The 21,265-nt window shown below is 36.0% G+C and overlaps 1 protein-coding gene and 1 long non-coding RNA gene across 3 annotated transcripts in view; one reads left to right on the top strand and one right to left on the bottom strand.

Annotated features, from left to right (window-relative positions):
- Positions 1-21,265, bottom strand: part of LOC117678560 (uncharacterized) — a 62,725-nt gene that overhangs the window by 27,422 nt on the left and 14,038 nt on the right. Inside the window, exon 2 of one of the 2 annotated variants that reach the window (XR_004595059.3) lies at positions 7,976-8,263. The exons of the other annotated variant lie outside the window; for it this stretch is intronic. This is a non-coding gene — a long non-coding RNA (uncharacterized LOC117678560). Of the gene's footprint in view, positions 1-7,975; positions 8,264-21,265 lie in introns of those variants that run through there. 2 annotated transcript variants of the gene reach the window in all.
- AMER3 (APC membrane recruitment protein 3) lies at positions 1,901-19,130 on the top strand. The gene is made up of 3 exons (XM_034439794.2): positions 1,901-1,984; positions 4,277-7,220; positions 19,042-19,130. The coding sequence occupies exon 2, from the start codon at positions 4,288-4,290 to the stop codon at positions 7,204-7,206; it is 2,919 nt and encodes a 972-aa protein (XP_034295685.2). The 5' UTR covers positions 1,901-1,984; positions 4,277-4,287; the 3' UTR covers positions 7,207-7,220; positions 19,042-19,130.

Genomic DNA, 21,265 nt, shown 5'->3' with positions numbered 1-21,265 from the left:
TCAGCAGCTGTTCTGGCTGATCAATGTCTTTAAGTTGGGGAGCAGCATAGAGACTTGACACAAACAGGAATTTGGAAGCACATCAAATTGCATCCATAGCAAAGGTGTTGTTACCTCTTTAAGAGAAAAACATTACTTTAATCCTGAACTATGAGGAATATCTGCAAGTTGCTTCAGCTTTGGATTGAATATGGTAGAAAAAAGAGGTTACTGGCTCATGTTTTATGGTGGGCAAGTGCAAGAGCTGTGTAATAAGTGAGTCTTATTAGCCAGTATGAGATAGGATACTCATAAAATAGAAGCAGAGGATTCCAATAGTTTTTCTAAGATGACGACAACCCCATCAGTATGATCCATCCCCAAGCCTTTATTGGATCTTTTTTTGTGTGTTGCTTAAGAGAAAATGAGAAGATACTATTGATTTTACAACAAAGAGAGATGGGGACACCTCTCAGACTACAGCAACTATTGAATAGAAATGTTTTCAAATGAAAAATTTATTTGCAAGGATGCAGCTTGATTTTGTTCCATTATCCCATGATTGTCCCCCTGTAAATTGGCCTATAGCTCTTTTGGAACAATTATATTAGTAGAGAAAGAATGTGTTCAGTACATTAAAAAAAATACTTTCTATCTTTCATTTTGCTGCCATTAGTCTGGCTATTTAATTAGAAAGATATTTTGCTAGAGACTATGCTGACCTGGGTGAATTTCTGAAGTAAATTGGTGCAAAATGTAAACAAAATGAAGGTTATTGTTCTATTCCCAGTTCCAAGTGCAAACACAAGTTGGAACTGCTTTATTTAAAGACTAATATCCCCTTTCTCATGCAAGTCTGCTCATATATTTAATTTATGTTAAGTATTTTTATGAATTCCTGATATTAAGAAATATTAAAGTTGATGTGTCCAACAGATTAGCGTCACAGTGCTGGCCTCAAAACTCTGTAAATCCTTTCTATTCATATGTGCCTGGTTTTTGAGCAATAGACACTGTATTTAAATATGTTTTCAGCTAGATTTATAAATGGTCTCTGTGGTCAAAACACTTTTGTAATTCAAGATGGAAAAATCATTGTAATTAGTACTAGAAATAATTATTATAAAAACTTGCATTTATGGTACTTGACTCCCTGTGAACTGAGCAACATTTATGCCTTATACAGATTATGTATCAGGAAACAGTTTTGTGCATATTTGAACTATGCCCTCAAACATTTCATAATACTTTTAGATTATTTAGAATAGTTTGTTTCAGATTAATGACAATTAATTTGAATCTTATTAAATTAGCAAATACATAGTTATTTAATATAGAAAAGTTTATTTATCCCCTCTTAAAGCTTTGGAATTGACAGAAAAGACCCAATGTTACTGATAGTTGCATGCAGTTTAGTCCATGTCATGGTTGATATTACATTTCTTGCACTATATACATTTTTTGTATAAACACTAGCAATTTAAAAAAAAATCCCTAATCAGTAGATTGGAGCATATCTTAACAAGGGACATAATAACCAGCTAGTATCCTTAAAACACATTAGTTAATAATATATATTAAAAAACAGTATTAGTTATTGCCTTTGAAAATCAGTTTTATAAACTGGGTGTAAATGTGTGTGTATGTGTGTGTGTAATTATCAGAGAACAACAATATATTTTATTATAGCAGTCAGTATTCACCAGCTACTGCACAGATGGCTTGTAAAAACCTCACTGTTCTAAAATTGGCTACATGTAAAAATTTGAAATCCATGCAGAGAATGACATCTAATACCTGAAGAGACTGAAAGATTGGTTAAAAGAAGGAAGAAGAGGAGAGAGGGAGGGGAAAAAAGAGAGAGGGAGGAGCAAATCCCAGTGAAGAGAAGAAATCAGCTCTTACGAGTCTTGAATATATTTCATGAGCTTCTATATAAAGACACAACAGTCTCAGTAAAAAGGATGTAGTAATAAGGATTTCTGCAGCTGGATAATAAGACATGGTGAGTGTGATCTTTTGTTGCCTTAGTGGGTTGCTACATTTTGGTGCAGGGGTGTGGTGTATTTATTTTTCTTTGTCAGTGCTAGAGTGTTTAGGATTATTTTGAATGAATCACTTGCCACTGTTCCTTTTTCATATTTTCAACACGCACACATTCTTTGTGTAGAAACTGAACAGCAAGATGATGAGATCTGGTAGGATAAATACTCCATGCCCTTGTACAACAGATTGCTATATGTAACCAGTAATGAAATGCTGATTTTCTCTCAGGTGAACGCAAACAAGTCGCAGGGGTTGGGGGGGGGCTTTTCCCTCTGGAGACAAGCTAGAGATTGGATGCTATATTATATGTCGCATGCCATGCAAGTTTCCATAAGGTGTGAAGGAAAACAAGAGCAACACATCCCTCAGCTTTAGACATGGGCGAGGAGAGGCAGAGACATTTATAAATAATTGGTGCAGAATTTTCACACAAGAGACATCTTGATGTGAAATCAATTAATCCCTCCCCCACATTCCAGTGTATAGTTCCTATCCAATTGGCCATTTTCACAACTGCAGCAAATGTGTAATTTACTGCAACTCTTCTTTAGATGGCTGGTCGGGGTACCAGATAAGGCACTATCCATTGTGCTGATCATCTAGAAATAGTGCCATGCATGTAAAGAAAGAAAAGGGGGAAAGAGCAACATAGGTGCTGCTATTACGTCTTTTACTTTTCAAGGAGAGAAATGAAGATGTTGCAACAAAGGGTTTTTTCAAACTACATAACCTCATTCATTTAATTAAACAGTTGTTTAAATCTTTTTACATTTCTAAAAAGATTAATACTTGTACAAACATGAAAGCGTAACAGTTTAAAGAATTGTTTTTTTTTTAAATGGGTATTCTGTTTATTTGAAAATGAACGAAAGGAGATTCAGATGTTTTGATCCATCTGTGAGAAAATCAGGGGCTGTCCTCTAGCAGTTAAAATGAAAATGGTGTTTTACCAAAGAGAGAAAAATGATAAAAGGACCAATGAAATTAAAAAGAACTTCTGCTTCATGGAAGGAGGATTATTTTTAAATGTGTGGGCAGTTATATTGACAAAGTTTGTTTAGTAGATATGCACACATACCCAAACATACTACTCCTTTATTTGATTGAAAAAACTAAGAATGCAAAGCTAAAGAATTATAGAAATATAAACATTGCTTAATATAAAGCATTTCTGAGGGTCTTGTGGAAGGACCAATGGGGAGGGGGCGGTAGCCATGCTTCAGAAAACAAGCTATTCCAAAGGGGGGAAGCTGCTACAGTGAATATTATATCGAACTGTAGTATGTATTAAACTTACAATAAATAACAATCACAAGTATTCATTTATTTAGTTGAAATCAATGGGAATGATTGGAATCACAGTTACAAACTCAACTTATTACTGTAATTTGAATTTGAATTTCAAATCTCTACTGATTTCAAAGAGAATCATCTAAGCATAAGCATGTCAGTTTGAATCCAATATTTACCTTTAGTCTAACTGACATATTGTGAATTAAGATGAAAATTGTGGACTTAATTATAATTTCCAAAATGAAATGAATGTTCATAAACAATAGCTAATATATATTTATACATGGGCCTAATTACTGTAAAAAAAAGCTAGTCTCAAAACAGTACTATTCTCTAAACTACTCTAAAAAAAGCTAGTCTCAAAACAAGAACATATTTCAGGTAGAGTAGCCATCTGTTTTTGAGAAAGTCATGCTGAAGTAGAAGGGATTTTGGATCTCAATGGGTGGCTAACATGAACTTTTAAAAATGACACATTTAAGAGTTTAGTGAACTGACAACCTTCATTTAGTCTAGCATGCTGCACTGATAGAAATACATTGCACAAAAAACTCAAGTGTTCTACAAAGCAACACTGAAATATTACAATCACAAATGTTAAAATATATAGTAAATATATCAGCAGAGACAAGAAAATTAGGAGAAACACTTGATCAATTCCACTTGATCCTGCCAACTCACTATTAATATCTGGATTGGATTTAGAAATAATGTATGAACAATTGTTCTTCCTAAACCCTTAACATTTTAGATGTGAGGACAAAGAAAAGGGCATATTTTATTTTACTTAGTTCTACTTGAGAACCTTAAGCGTTTTGCTTCTTTACTTAAATAGGTTTGTTTTTATAAATCTGAAATTCCCACTGTAGATAAAATATCACAGATAAGTAATGTTGTTATGTTTCCATCAAAGGTAATGTGGTAGATACCCTTTAAGTTTTATTCTATTTTTCTATAGGGCCAGCTGTAATGGAGTTCAAAAGAGGAAAAACTTTCATAAAATCTAGCATGCATCTGACTCATGAGAAGCTACCTTTAGTGCACATAAATACTAGAGAAAAGGATAATGTCAAAGCGGACATAAAAGAGAAAAGCCAGCCTGAAATTCAAAAAGCAACTTTTTCTGAAGATAAAAATGGCAGTTTTTCCAACAGATTAACAAAAATTGGCTCTAGTGAGAGTATACTGTTGCTACCCCAATCTTTCTATAAGCCTGTTAAGAAAAGCAAAACACATGACTGTGTTCTAGGAGGAATAAACAAAACTGAACCATGTAATTACAATAATGAAAATTCTGAAGAAGAACATTTAGCTTCTGAAAAAAGCAAAGGGAGACTCATCAATAGTGCCAGCTTTTCTGGGCTTGGAAACTCCCAGCATTCTAGTGGCAAGAAAGAATCTATGGTCAACTCAAGCCATTTTTTGAACAGCCCGCAACAGATGATTGATTACCGCAACTTTGTACCCCAAATGCCCTTTGTGCCAGCTGTTGCCAAAAGCATACCTAGGAAGAGAATTTCCTTGAAACGGTCCAAAAAAGGTTTCAGAGATATCTTTCATATTAAAAAAAATAAGCCTGAGAATATTGCCTTGTTTTCAGAAAAGCAAAAAAGGGCATTTCCAGGCTACAAGTCAGAATTGGCAGGAAAGTTTGGTAAATATTTATTCAAAGCTGGTGAAACCTTTTCTACTGATTGCTTGGCACAAGACTTATCTGATGGTGAGCTTCAGTCTGAGTCTTCATATGAATATTCAAGTACGTTGTGTGAAGATGTTGCTTCCTTGAAAAGCTTTGATTCTCTCACGGGATGTGGAGAAATCTTTGCAGATGAAAGTTCTGCTCATATGGAATTGGAGGTCAACAAAGAAATTTTGTTTAGACAATCTCACCAAAAAGAGAATCCTGCCATGGGTTCCTTTCAAGGAGGAGTAGAGCAGCTTGCTTCCCCAGCTCAAAATGAAGCAGCTGATTTTTCAAAACTTTGGGACAACATCAATAAATCTGTGCAATTGCACCAGAAGACATTGTTTGATAGGAGTTTGCTGACAATACCTAGCAGTGAGTTGGAAAAAACAAAGAAGGAAGCCAAAGGCTCAGTGACTGACTTGCTTTCTTCCCCTGATTCTTCTAAAGAAAGTTCCATAGATACAGGGACCCCAAAGAGTGACAACCAGGAATCTATGTCCACTAGTGATGAAGGATACTATGATTCATTTACTCCTGGGCATGATGATGAAATAAGGGAGGTTCAATCCCCTGGAACACCAACTCAGTTTCCAAGAGACAGTTACAGTGGAGATGCCCTATATGAACTATTCTATGATCCTAATGAAGATCAAATCAGTCCAGTTCTAGATGATGATTTATGCTTCTCTGAAAGCATTTCAGAAAAAGCAGTTGAGATACCTTTATCAATTTACAGCTTTCATGTAGGGTCAGAAGAAAATATGGCTTCCCAGCCAACCATTGATATAATCAGTCAGGGATTTCTTCACAGCACATGGAAGGGCAAAGAATGCTTGCTTAAGTTATGTGATACTGAGCTTTCCCTGACCATGGGGATTATCAATTGGCTGCGAAAAAAACCAGGGCTGTTTTCCCCCCAAGACTTTCCTAACAATCCTCAGACACATATGAGAAAAGATGATGAGTCAGTGTCTCAATGCATCCCAGATTTTAAGGAAAATAAAAGCAATCCAGGGGCATCTTCAACTGATAGCAAAAGTAGAATCCAGACATATTCAATAGAAAGAACTGAACATGATCAAAATGATATCCATGCGTGTAGCTTTCTAGAAAGAGAAGAAAATGTGAATGTCATGTCTGAGCTCATAATTGACAATGGCATACCAGGTGACAGACAAAGAGTAGAGGACAGTTGGGATGAACTATTGGTAAATTCATCTGAAATGAAGGCGGCTCTCTCAGAAGAATGTACAGATATTAGCATCGAATCTTTGCCACTAGAAGTCTCAAATGAAGATTCAGTTTGTCATGTTGTTATGGATAATCATGATGCAGAATCATGTTCTTCTTACATGACTGCAGCAACTTCTCCAGATTCTCTAGAGCCCGAAGATGACAGTGAATCAAAGAATCAATCCTGGTCTGTTGAATGTAAGGATCCAATGGAGCCATTGAGCCTCTGTCATTCTCAAGGTCCCATTAATGAGACTTTAGAGGAGAATAATACTCACATAATGCAGCTTTTAGAACATTGTGTTACTCAAGCTGCTTCTTTAAAGATTGGTTATGATTCTAAAAACAAGCCTTTCAAAGGGACTAGCAATGAAGTGAGCAATGACATAGCGACAACAACTCAATTTAAAAAACAACCTCAGTTGCAAAATGAACATAGTGACATAACCCCAAAGCCAAAGTATGTTCTTGGCCATCATGCAAGTCAATATAATGTCCAAACAACAATTGATGCCAAGTCTTCATATCTTAGGAGTCAGAAAGAAAATACAATTTGTTCTGAAGATGAAAAAAACTTAAGTATCTTAGATCGTGTGGGTCAAATTACAAAGAATAAACTAATGTTTGAATATGCTCAACTGAATAGTCAAGCCTTGTCTTATATAAAAGATTTCAGAGTTGAACTTAATACTCAGAAGTCTTCTTCAATGTCAGACATTTGCAGACCTACATTTTTACCATTCTTCAGTTCCATTTGCTCAGATTCAGCCAATCAATTTTCCCAATCTTTCTGCAAAAGGTTCCGTTCATTGGGGAAGGATTCATACAATCAAGGGATTATACAACCTGACCTGCCTTTTGATGGCTATTCAAAATTACAGTGTAAAGTATTACCACAGGTTCCTTCACTTTCACTTTCAAAGGATGATGTCAAAGAGAGGACAATAATGGAGAAAAATCAAGAGTAACTGGCTGAAATAAGGTGAGTTTTTGAAGTAAAATCAATGCTGCATTGAGGAAAAAAATACAAGGTTATTTCTTTTCTATTTATCTTGGCTAGCCAAGTATTTTTAGGAATTCTATTATTATTATGCCTTTATTCTTTACTCCCTTTCTGAAACTTCATTCTTCTCCCTACATTACATGGTTAAAATGAGATAGAGAAATAAACCACAAGAAATGTATTTATTTGCAAAAAACGCAATCTATTATCTAGGTGTTTGTTACCTCCACATTATACATTTATGGCATATAAGAAAATTCATTCTTCTGTAATTATTTTTTGCTTACTCATGTGGAAATGACTTATGTTGACCATTTATGGAGTAAATAAATCAGAAGAAATTTGATGCGTGCAATTATATTTCTATAATTAATGTTGAAACTAAGATTGCATTGCGCGTGCGCACACGTGCGCGCACACACACACACATCCCTTCTCATATTTTAAGCAGTTCCTATTTAGCTGGATAAAAATTAAATTGCTTTTTTAATTTTTTTTTAAAGAAGAAAATTTTGGCTAAATTCATATGGGTAAAGTGTTTTCCTAACTTTCTTTACATAAGAAAGCTTCTCCCAGTGTGCAACTGTCTGGCTTACTACACATCGATATCCCTTGTCCAAAGCATTATTGATGTCTAAAATGAAATATGCATTCTGTATAATTCAATGTTTACTGATAGAATTTCATAGCAAATATATCTTTTGTGAAAAACTGGAAAAAGCAATTGTTATTCCTTGTATTTTTGATTTTAATTACTAATTATTCAAACATGTACAAAGGGACATATATAGTAAGTGTGCATATTATGACCTGACTGAGAATGCAGTATTTTCAGTATTAAGCAAAAACAAAGAACACAGGGGTATAACCTCAAACTGACAGGAGCAAAGTTCAAAAGTAATATTAGAAAGTATTACTTTACAGAAAGAATAGTAGAAACGTCGAACCAACTTCCAGCAGAAGTAGTGAGTCAATCATCAGTAATAGAGTTTAAACATGCTTGGGATAAACACATGTCCATCCTGAAACAACAACAAAAAATAAAAAAGAAATTAAAATAATAATTAATTAAAAAGAAAACATAAACAAAAACTCAAAGGGCAGACTTGAACCACTAGGTCTTTTTCTGCCATCAGTTTTTTTATGTTTGTATGTTTCTATTGCAGCCTGCAACAGTAGTTCATGAGATGTACTGCAAACAGACATTATAGAACTTGGGGCATTTTCTAATATGCTCTTTTCTAGCAGCTGTAGCATGCCACCAGTTATAAATAAAATTGCCTGTCAGTCAGTGCAATCCTATGACTAGCTATGCAAAATTAAATGCCAGTGAGACTTGTAACTGTGTATAGGGCTGCAGTATTAATGTTCCTTTCTCCTCCCCAACCACATTTTGCTGACTAAGAAAGGTTACTGTGTACGTTAAGATTTATCATAAATGCTGATTTAAAATGTTGACATAATCTCTGGTTACATCAGCATTTAATCTATTAGTAATTTTAGCACATCTCTGACTAATTGCTTTTGGTTACCTGCTAAACACTTGGTTACTTGAAATGTTTCAAAAAAGGACCTACAAGTCAACAAGAATGCTTGTGATATATCCAGATTGCAACTCACATAGAGTTTACTTTTAGGATCACTTTATATATGGATTTTTCATTTACCATATTTTGAATGTCTGTGCATGTTTATATCTTAAGTATGTATATTAAGATTTTTTCCCCCTGTATTTTGTAAATTGTTTTATATTCTTACAAAGAACACATTACTTTGATGCAGGGGTGGGTTCTAAATTTTTTTACTACCGGTTCTGTGGGCGTGGCTTATTTTGTGGGTGTGGCTTAGCGGGGGTTAATGTGACTGGGTGGGCATGGCCAACTTTTTTTTTTTAACTTTTAAAAGCATTTTTTCTATAACCTTAAGAGGTTGCAGAAAAAAATGCTTTTAAAAGCCTTTGACGATCAGGCAACTCAGCTGGGATCGCCAGAGACTTTTAAAGGCATTTTTTTTTCTACAACGTCTTCGGCTGAAAAGGTTGCAGAAAAAATACTTTCAGAAGCCTCTGACTATCCCACTGAGCTGCGTGATCATCAGAGGCTTTTCTTTTTACTTTTAAAAGCATTTTTTCGGCCGAAGAGGTTGTAGAAAAAATGCTTTTAAAAGTAAAAAAAAAAAAAGAGCCTCTGATGAGGTGGGTGAGGTAAGCGAGGTGGGTGGAGTAAGCCCCCGAACCGGGCCGGGGACCGGTTCGGGGGCGTGGCCAGCCAATGTTATTACCGGTTCTCCGAACTACTGCAAATTTTTACTACCGGTTCTTGCGAACCAGTGCGAACCGGGAGCAACCCACCACTGCTTTGATGTCATTAATATGTTAATAATGTGTTTTTAGCCAGGAAAGATATCAGACAAAGTGTAATGGGGTTTACCAGTTAATACATTTCTTTTTCAAAGCTGAAATACAATTGTGAACAACAATCCAGATCTTACTCCTTAACATAGTTGGCATTTGCATTTGCTATTTATTTTCCATTTTTAAGAGAGGCTCAAAGTTTCTTCACAATGGAAGTAGGAAAATAATTTAAAATAATCTCAATTTATAGAAAAACATGAAGATTAGCTACTGCTGCCAGTATCTCAGAAAGGATTTCAGGTTAAAATAATAGCACCTTTTAAAACTACATATGTACTTATTCATAGAGGTACACTGGGAATAGAGATAAGACTAGGTAGCAATCTTACCAATTTTCCTTCTGGTAAATTTGAAGATTTTTGACTGACTACCAACTGACGCAACCATTTTGTGAATAAGGAAGTCCACCATAGTGGCAATTATTTTGCGAAAAGATGTACAATAGATTCCTAGTACTCCAAATTTGCTTCTAGCCAGTGGTGGGTTGCTACCGGTTTGCTGCAGATTGGGCGAACTGGTAGCAGCGGCGGCGGGCGGCTCTGCCCACCTGCACAGACATTTCTGTGCATGTACAGAAGTGTTGCATGCGTGCACAAGCACAAGCGCGCCCATGAGCAAACCGGTAGCGACAGGTTTTGAAACCCACCCCCGTGCCAAGAAATGTTTTTTCCTAAACTGCACCAGGATGGTGCTATAGCATGAAGTGTAGAAGCAAAGCAGATTGAAAGATAACTAATATTTAGACATGACATTGCGTATAACCATTATTCTTTTTGTGAGCCACTATAGAAATGCAGTAATGCAGCTTTTAATCATCATCATCATCATAGCCATTATCTATCCATTGCAGGATGAAGGCTTCTTCCGCATGTTTCCAACCTATACGGTCCTGAGCTTTCTTTGCTAAATTGGGCCTGCAATACTTGCTGATGTCGTTGATCCATCTTGTTTTAGTCTCTTTTGTGGACACTTTTTATCAAGTGGGATCCATTCTATGCAGTGGTGAAATACAATTTTTTTTACTACTAATACAAAAATTTTTACTACTAAAAATTTTTACATTTTTTTTTTACTTTTTTACTACTTACTATGGTTCTGTTGGCGTGGCTTGGTGGGCGTGGCAGGGGAAGGATACTGCAAAATCTCCATTCCCACCCCACTCCTGGGGAAAGGATATTGCAAAATCTCCATTCCCACCCCACTCTGGGGCCAGCCAGAGGTGATATTTGCCGGTTCTCCAAACTCTTCAAAAATTCTGCTACCTGTTCTCCAAACTGCTCAAAATTACTGCTACCGGTTCTCCAGAACCTGTCAGAACCTGCTGGATTTCACCCCTGATTCTATGACTGTCTTGGTTCACCTGCCATCAATTCTTCTTGCTATGTGACCAGCCCATTTCATTTCAATTCTTTTATTCTCTTGATATAATATATACTGCTCAAAAAAATAAAGGGAACACAAGCAGAAGACATCTGAGATCTGAATGAATGAAATAGCCTTATTAAATACTTTGTTCTTTACATACAGTAGTTTATACACTGCTCAAGCAACTAAAGGGAACACAAAACTACTGTATGTAATGAACAAAGTATTTAATAAGGCTATTTCATTCATTCAGATCTCGGATGTCTTCTGCTTGTGTTCCCTTTATTTTTTTGAGCAGTGTACTTTCATTTGTTCTGAAATTCATGTGCAGGTCTTTCTATCTTGTCTTGTAATGCCAAGCATGTATCTTTCCATGGCTGTTTACACCACTTTTCATATCGATTGTGAGATTAGTGTACATGTTTCACCAGCATATGTTAGGGCAGGTAGCACACACTGATCAAAAACTTTTCTCTTCACACATAGGGGGAGGTTAGAATATAATAGAATAGAATAACAGAGTTGGAAGGGACCTTGGAGGTCTTCTAGTCCAACCCTCTGCTTAGGCAGGAACTTCGGACAAATGGTTATCCAACATCTTCTTAAAAACTTCCAGTGTTGGAGCATTCACAACTTCTGGAGGCAAGTTATTCCACTGATTAATTGTTCTAACTGTCAGAAAATTTCTCCTTAGTTCTAAGTTGCTTCTCTCCTTGATTAGTTTCCACCCCTTGCTTCTTGTCCTATCCTCAGGTGCTTTGGAGAATAGCTTGATTCCCTCTTCTTTGTGGCAGCCCCTGGGATATTGGAATACTGCTATCATGTCTCATATGAGACATACCCAGTTCCTGCAACCATTCTTCATATGTTTTAGCCTCCAGTCCCCTAATCATCTTTGTTGCTCTTCTCTACACTCTTTCTAGAGTCTCAAGGTTGTTCTTGAAAATTATGTTTAGCTTGCCAAATGCCTGCTAACCACATTTAACATGCTGTTCAATTTCCTTTATTGTATCAGCTTCCATTGAGATCCATTGGCCAAGTAATATGTAGTGGTCAACTACGCCTAGTTCTTCTTTAGATAAAATTTCTTTCTTTCTTTAGTGAATTTATTAAACAGCTTTTAGTTTAGCTTTTAATATAGTTTTAAAGAAAACCATCTACTTCTGCTTCATTGACTATGCTAAAGCCTTTGATTGTGTGGATCACAACAAATTGTGGCAAGTTCTTAAAGAGATGGGAGTACCAGACCATTTCTTTCTTGAGAAACCTATATGTGGGTCAAGAAGCAACAGTGAGAACTGGACACGGAACCACTGATTGGTTCAAAATTGGGAAAGGAATACGGTAAGGCTGTATACTGTCACCCTGCCTATTTAACTTATATGCAGAGCACATCATGACAAACTAAAGAGGAACTAAAGAGCCTCTTGATGCGGGTGAAGAAGGAGAGTGCAAAAGTTGGCTTGACACTCAACATTAAGAAAACTAAGATCATGGGATCCGGCCCTCTCAATTCCTGGCAAATAGATGGGGAAGAAATGGAAGTAGTGACAGATTTTATTTTCCTGGGCTCCAAGATCACTGCAGATGGGGATTGCAGCCAAGAAATTAAAAGATGCTTGCTCCTGGGGAGGAAAGCTATGGCAAATCTAGATAGCATACTAAAAAGCAGAGACATCACCTTGTCAACAAAAGGGCATATAGTCAAGGCTATGGTTTTCCCAGTTGCAATGTATAGCTGTGAAAGTTGGACCATAAGAGAGACTGAACGCCAAAGAATCGAGGCCTTTGAACGATGGTGCTAGAGAAGACTCCTGAGAGTGCCTTGGACTGCAAGGCGATCAAACCAGTCAGTCCTAGAGGAGATCAACCCTGACTGCTCTTTAGAAGGCCATATCCTGAAGATGAAACTCAAATACTTTGGCCACCTAATGAGAAGGAAGGACTCACTGGAGAAGAGCCTAATGCTGGGAAAGTTTGAGGGCAAAAGAAGAATGGGACGACAGAGAATGAGGTGGCTGGATGGAGTCACTGAAGCAGTAGGTGTGAGCTTAAATGGACTCCAGAGGATGGAAGAGGACAAGAAGGCCTGGAGGAACGTTGTCCATGGGGTCGTGATGGGTCAGACACGACTTTGCAACTAACAACAATATAGTTTTAAAAATAAATTTTAATTTGAAATATAGTTTTTAATGTAGTTTTAATATACCTGTATTTTTTCCTCTAAAATTCAGATTGAAACTGTAAGTTTTGTTCTTAAATGCCAAGACGTGTACTTTTAAATACCCAATAAAATAGCAATAAAAATAGGAAAAATAAATGGAAAAGTTCTAGATATTTAGGAAACAAAAAATATTTATTTCTATATTGTTGATGCTACTTGGCCTTTATTAAAGTATTATTCCTGGGGGAAAAATTACAGCTTCCTGGTCAATAGGACAAGGCTTTTATTTTTTCAGCTAATAGAGTATTTCTCAACCTTCACAACTTTAAGATGTGTGGATTGTAAGTTGCTGGCTGGGGAATTCTGGGGGATGAACTCCCCACAACTTAAAGTTATTAAATTTGAGAAACACTGAGGTACTGCCAATGTTTCAGGCAGCTGCTAAAACATAGGGGCAAGGGTCAGTTTTAAAAAATGGTACAGTAACTTCACTTTCTAATAGCATTTTCTGGAGAATATAGTTCAGTTCATATATACAGAGACACATAAGATAGTCAAGTCCAGTCACATAGGTCCCTTCAGGTAAGATTTGCTTCAACGTAGGAAGTTTCTTGTAAACCAAAGTCCCTGATGATGCAGCAAATTCTATTCATATCCAAGTATATGCACAGCTGCGGATAGAGGGGTGCAGCTTTTATTTAAGCAAATCTGAGGGTGGGGATTCCGTATTTGAACATTGTATCTGACATCAAATGCTTTTCCCTGATAATGATTTGATACAGGATACACATCTCGCTTATAAGCCTCAGTTATTATCTTCTAACTAGAGAAGCTATATTGATTAGTGGTAGGCCCAAGACTCTGACAGGAGTTTAAGTGTCATCTAGCATCTGCCCAGAAACGAAAAAAAAAAGATGCTAGATTAAACAATTTTATACTTCAATAAACATCACTCTTTCAACCGTGGTTTTGACCCATCGTACTGCCAGCATCTAACCTGCTCACCGCTTGCCATTCCTGCAATATTTCTCCTCCCTAACCTGGCTAAAGGATGTTTATTATCCTTATATTAAGGTTTAAAATAGGATTTCCCCCCAATTGATTCAACTACATATTATGGAGATTATTGTAGCCTCTTAACTGCAACCCAACCCTTATAGTGATCAAAGACAGAAAGAAAAAGAAATGCATTATTCCAGCCCTTTCTCAAAATAACTCCTTACATCTCTATGCAGAGGCAGGTTTCCATGGCGACAAGTTTAGAGAGCTGCCTTGGCAAACTCTGGCAGTATTTCACTAAATGGTTGCCACTGATTTGAAATCAGGGTATGTTATACCCTCTTTCTCTTTCTCTTGGAAAATATGCGTTCAAAAGGGTATGTGCCAATTTTATTTAAGGAGTGGGGACACAAATAGCAGAAACAGAGTTAACTTTATATTAACATAATTGAGAATTGAGCGAAAGAGTAGATCTTAGCCATAAATTGATACTCCACACACTTTCTTTTCATTCAAATTAAATATTTTTAGTGAATTATTGCCATAGCATTTACTTAAGATTATTCAAAATAGGCTGCCATGGACTCAAGAACGATGTAAGGACAAATAAGGGACAGGGAGGAGATTTACTCTTTTGTGGTTGATTATAAAATTCATGAAAATGGGAATGTTGGAAAAGGCAAATTGCCTGAGGCATATCCTCTAGTTTAATAGGAGATGCCAAATTCAACAAAAACATTATTACATTTTGTTATTGAAGGATTTCTGAATTGTTTTAGTTAATTTTTAATTTTTTTCTAGAAAGTATATGCATTTGAACTGAAGATAATTTATGCACAAAATTCATTTTAGGAACTTAAATTGTAAAAGTATAAATAGTGGCAAATTATATACCAAAGTGTAAATGCTAAGACAAACGCACACAAAAATGGATACACATCTTCATGATAACTTTTAAGAAACTGTAGATTTTTACAGAAATAGAATTAAATAGATTAAATAGATTTCTTTATTTAAAAGGAAAGAATATATCTAATTTTGATTCCATTTGGGAACCATTTGTGCATTTTGTGCTTGTGATAGAAAAAATGAAACTTTCATGTTGGTTTTACCGATTAGATAGGTTCATTGTTTTAGAAATGGCTAGTATTACTGTGTAAAAATAAAAAGTTGAGGCAGTAATGTTATTATCTTCTACTTTGCTAGAGAGACAGAAGTCAATACTTTTTTTCCTATTTCCCCTTCTACCCCAACTTTCCTCTGTTCCCTTTTGCTTCCTCTAGTTTCACATTATTTTTATTTTCTTTTGTATTTTATATTGTGATAAACTAATAAAATGTGATAAAAAAGAAATAAGATCAAATAAACTTGAAAACAATTAAAAACAGAGTAAAAATTTCAATTGATTGGGTTGTTGGGATCTGGCTGGGGTAGGGAGGAATGTCAGGTTCATCCCTAGCAAGATAGAATGGCTTTGGAGGTTTGATTCTCTTAGTTCCAGGACTTCGTTATTTTTAGGTTTAAATGGGGTAGTGCTGTATTTGGAATTTGTGTGCAACATGGGTGTTTTGTTGGACCCTCAGTTCCTGGTCAATAAACAGGTGGCAGCTGTAGCCTTTGCATAGGTTCAGCTAGGAGCCAGGGCACAGTGGTTAGAATGCAGTATTGCAGGCAAACTCTCCCTACAGTCTGGAGTTCAATCCTGAGGGGCCTCAAGGTTGACTCAACTTTCCATCCTTCCAACATTGGTAAAATGTGGACCCAGATTGTTGGGGGCAATATGCTGATGTTGTAAACTGGCCAGAGAGTGCTATTGCTACTGCTCTTGGTGTGCCAGTTGTGCTCTGTCCTGGAGTGAAACAATATCCTCAGAGTCACTGTATGGAGCTACTCTTGAAGACCATCCAGAAACTACAGCTGGTCCACATGAACAATGACGGGATATCCATGCCACATAAGCTGCACTGGTAAACAATCTTTCCATATTAGAATTACATCCCAAGGGATAAGAGAAAACTCTTGTCATGGATTTTTTCTGTTGTGTTGGTATTCTCATTACTAATGGAGAAAACATCTTTGGAAAAACTGTTTTTCCAGAAGACAGGGAGAATACAACATCATTATTTATGTGTCTGACAGAAAGTCACATAGAAGAACAAGAACTATTCTCTATTACTCTACAGCAGAGTTGCCCAACCTTTTCAGCTTTGCAGACTGGTGTGTGGGGGGGAGAAGGGATGGTTCTGTGTGAGTGGCCGACAAGTGTGCATGTGCGCGGCTCCATTTGTGCAAGTGGTGGGCATGTGCACCTGCTGCTTGTGCAAATGGAGCTTCCCACACATGCTCGCCCACTGTTTGTGCAAATGGGTATGCTTGTGGCTCACCCACCATTTCTGCTGTTCCAAATGGTTCACAGCCCAGTTGTGGTCCATCATAGATACTTTAATTTGAGTTGTGATACAGATGAGCATCACTTTCAGAATGGCCTATTATCATGTGTCGTATTTTTATATTGCAAATTGCTTATGGACAATAAAGCAGTTACAACCTATCTATCAGCAGAGGGCAGAATATCTCAAACATTATTTGAACGTAATTTATTTACTGGCAATAAAGTAAAATCAAAGCAAAGGAGTGGCAAAGAAAATAATAGAAAAAGTAGCACTAAATAAAAAATAGCAACACCAACCAAACCTACAAACCTCTTCCTTTTTTTGTAGTTTTGCAATTTGATGTGTAAAGCAGTGTTTTAGATTATTTAAATTTATTGACACTCTTCTTTATTTACATACTTACATATAAATTAAAATTTAATACATAAATTTACATAATTTATATGTATTTACATACTTACATATAAATTAAAATTTAATACATTTAATACATATTAAATATTTACTTTTTTAAAAAAATTGTAATAATGTTTACATACATTTTTCCCAGTTTTTGATGCAGTTTTTAAAAACATTTAACCCATAGGAAAACACTAGAACAAATAGCAACTCCTACATAATGAATTAAGAACAATTGTGGAACAAAGTATGTTCAAAAACAAAGTCAGTAGAAGAAAGTTCAGGAACTAGCATTACTAGGAAAAAGCAAAAATTGAAAGGGAGGACTAAAAAAGGCTAACCATGATCAAGAACAAATGCACTAAATAGTTTAATTATTATATAAGAAATAATTTTCCTCATTTAGTGACCACAATTGGGACAGACAACTTGGTTGTTAAGCAAAGCTGTTGGTAAAGAAAATTATGACTGTGTTTATGATCTTACTTTGGACTTCCTTTCTTTTGCAGACATGATCAAGAATGGTTTAACACCTGGCAAACTATCCTAAAAGGAATTTGCTTTGTATATAAAATTTGCTTTATGTGAACTAGAGCTTTGTGGGATTGCTTCAGACTAGCTGTTACAAAGACTGGTACCCTTGTATATCATATATCCGTGATGGCGAATCTATGGCACGTGTGCCAGAGGTGGCATGGGGAGCCCTCTCTGTGGGCACACACGCCGTCACCAGCTGCTCTTCTGGTTTCTGGTGCGCCAGCTGGTCTTCGCAGGCACTGGAAAATGGCCCCCCAAATGGCCAAAAACGGCCAAAAAACAGGCATGCACTCACTAGCCAGCTGGTCTTTGGGTTTCTGGCCCTCTGGCGCATGCACATGCATGGGCATGCATGCGCGTTCCGGTTTGGGCACTCAGTGCCGAAAAGGTTCACCATCACTATGATCCTTATGTATCATATTTGTTTAATTTGGCTTTGCATGAACCCAGTCATTTGGCTTATATATAACCTCTACCACTGATGTGACCAATAAGCAAGGTTAAGGCAGACCATGACTTAGTTATGGTGAATCCAGCCATTTTGTATTAAGAGTTTGCATATTACATTTTGTAGGCTAACTTGTGGAAGGGAAGCAAAGCCTTTTTGCTAATATTCTGAACAGTCTGGCTGCTCTTGGAGACCTTTTTAAAATTTAAATATTTAAATTTGTTAGTATATTCATCTGAATTTGATTTTCAAGCTCTTGTGATCACAAACCTTGATAACATGTTGATTTTTATAAACAACTGCATGGAATTATAATTTATTTGAGGAAACATTGTCCAGTTTTGCATATGATAACCCATCCTTCAACTTTCCTGCATTGCATTGCAGATGAGAGCTTGCATATAGTTAGTCATATTATAATTCAAACTATTTGAGCTGGGTATGTGTTGAAGCAATTACACAGTTTTACAGGACATGCCAAATTCATACAAAAATGATTATTTTCTTCCTTTTAATGTTAGAGAAAAAGTGCGGAGAAATCAGAGGCATAATGAATTGCTTAGCTTCATTTCTCATTGTGGTTTCTAAATGTATATTTTTTTATCCGTATTGTGTATTCAACAATATTAGAAATTGTGGGATGTAATGGCAGAAGTTGCTTGTCCCCCTCTTTTTTTTTTTTGAAAGACTACAGCTACATAAACAGGTATAAGTAGCCACTACTGCTATAGGTCAACTTGAGGAAGAAACTGGTATTATATGTTCTCTAGTATACAAGTGGGGTATATTTGTTAGAGCACAGACCTAAGAACCTCGTCAGACCTCATCATTTATAATATTGGACCATATTTTTTCAGTTCAGTCATTTATGTGGTAAACAGTATCTGTAAAGTGTTACAATAAAATAGATGTTGATCAATTTAATATTCTTCCCTGAAACAATGCAATTGTAGAACAGAGTTCCTCTGTCACTATATTATGCCCTCATAATATAATAATCACAATACTCCTGACAAAGTCCAAGCTGTAAATGTGGTCTATTAAAACACATATAATAAAGAAATATATTCTTCATATTCCAGGTACAACTCTAGAGAAAGGTGCCCTTCCTCTCCATTCTATAAAAATGAATTTCTCATCAAGTGAGGTAAGAAACTGGTGCCAACAATGACAGAGAACTAATGAAGATACAACTGTGGATAATCGTGTTCCTCTTAATCTCCTACCAGAAGAATTTGGATTTAAATAATCATAGTACCTTCTTAACATTTTGTTATTTTATTCATTGAATGCATCTGACAAATGAAAGGAGACAACCTAGATTCAGGAACTGGTTCTGCTGAGTCAAATGTAAATACCTTTTATTTTTAGAATATAGGTATATCCTTTCCTCATAATTCTCTTTAATGTGGGCAATTTTGAGAAATTTCAGAACATGTAAGGATGTATGCCATGATACCTTTTAAAAACAATGCCCCAGCCCAGCTAAGATTGTTGTTTGCATATGAAGGATTCAAATGAATGTATTCCTAAATGTTTAAGGATTTCTGCATGCAAATGGGTGCTTCATAACTTTTTCACATAGCTGGAAACCTTGCTGAGAAACAAGAGCTAATATGATGATAATCAGCAATGGATCTGCATCCAGCTTTCACTTTTCTTCTTTCCCATCCACCACAAATGGCTGATAAAGTTCTTGATTGTACTTCATGTCACAAATGAGTCTTGTTTCAGATCAGGAAACGACTCCTAAAGAGCCATGGCAATATGTATGTAATACTGGATTAAACACCATCTTCCATTGAAATACAGTTTAACACTATTGGTTATACCATGATTTACCATTGTGCCTGATTTTAATCATTTGAGTCCATGTGTTTTCATCTATGATACAGCTGATGCACCCTATTCAGACCAAACTACTATATACGTAATATCAGCCATTAGAGGTATTTAAAAACCCATCTCCTGAATTTGATAGGAAAACTGGAATGGAGAATGAGATTCAAGCAGCAAATGTTATATATGTGAGAACTTCCCTTCTATATATGCTCTTGAAGTTTCTTGGTGTCATCCCCTACCTATTTTTATTTCCATCTCTCACTTCCCATATCAGAATCTCTGTTGGGAAGAGGGAGTTACCATAGTTGGATTTCAAAAACAAATGCCAGGTCACTATCTCATGTTATGGGAGCAAATGACAGAGCAGTGAACATCAGGAGGATTGGAGGTAGTTATAGAGGGGTTCTCTGTTCTTATTTTAAAAGCACAGTGTAGTCAAAGTTTGGTCAACTGAGCACGAGCATGGTTTTCTTAATATTTTTCTTTGAAAATATCATTCTTTGGTACCAGAACATGGTGCCTATTTCCAAGAGAGTTTGAGCTTATAGCTAAAGTTACATCTAAAGTTACATCTAGAAGAGTTTATTGTAAGAGTCTAAGATTATCTAGATGCCTCAATGGCTGGGAAAAAAGTGTCTCCTGAGAGCTGTGAGTGAGTTTAGTTTTGTGTCTCAGACTTGGCACTCTTTTTGTTCATCAGAACCCCACTTAGATATGATCTGACTTATTAAATATGATGAATTGTAAATAGAATCTCTGTTGCCATAAAGTCTTTCTTCAAATAGGAGAATGTTCTGCAAGAGTTTCATTTCCAGCACGGATTTACAGTATTGTATTAGTTCCAGTCATACAGGATATAATTTTTCTTTCTATAATATCAGCCAATGCTAACATGATTGAAGAAATTACACGTGAAACAGCAGCAATAAAAAGATATGTGCACAGACAAATGCTGCTTTGGAGCTTGGCAACAATGATGACCCTGTTCTAATTCATGTACTCTGGATATAAAAGAAAATTCATGCCAAGACTACAATATCTGAATGTTCACTTAATGTTGCAATATGTTTTGCACTGGAAGGAATGCATTCTCAGGACACTAATCTTTTTCTCTACTGTGTTAAATTAGTCTATATCCAAACTAAAGTTTAAAAAGTTGCAAGTTATAGCTTGAATAAATATTTCTTCTGAGGCACAAACTTTTTCTCATAGTGCTTGCAAATATCTTTTTTTAGTCTGTTCTGCCTTTGCTTCACTTCATTTGATTAATTTTTACAGTATATATTGTATAGGAGCCTCTTTCTTAAACCAAGACCTTAGTACTTTTAGTTGGCTTTCTCTAGAAACCCAATTAAAGGGGGGGAAAAAAAAAGAAAAAAGAGAAAAATTAAGAGTCAAAATAGAGATCAAGTTTTTGCGGGTATTCTACCTCATATTCCAGCACGGCTTCCTCAATACAATAAT

The sequence above is a fragment of the Pantherophis guttatus genome, chromosome 6 (assembly GCF_059756535.1).
Source record: "Pantherophis guttatus breed Tessera chromosome 6, ASM5975653v1, whole genome shotgun sequence".
Classification (NCBI taxonomy): domain Eukaryota; kingdom Metazoa; phylum Chordata; class Lepidosauria; order Squamata; family Colubridae; genus Pantherophis; species Pantherophis guttatus.
The sequence above is the reverse complement of the archived record's forward strand: the minus strand, read 5'-3'. Positions and strand labels throughout refer to the sequence as shown.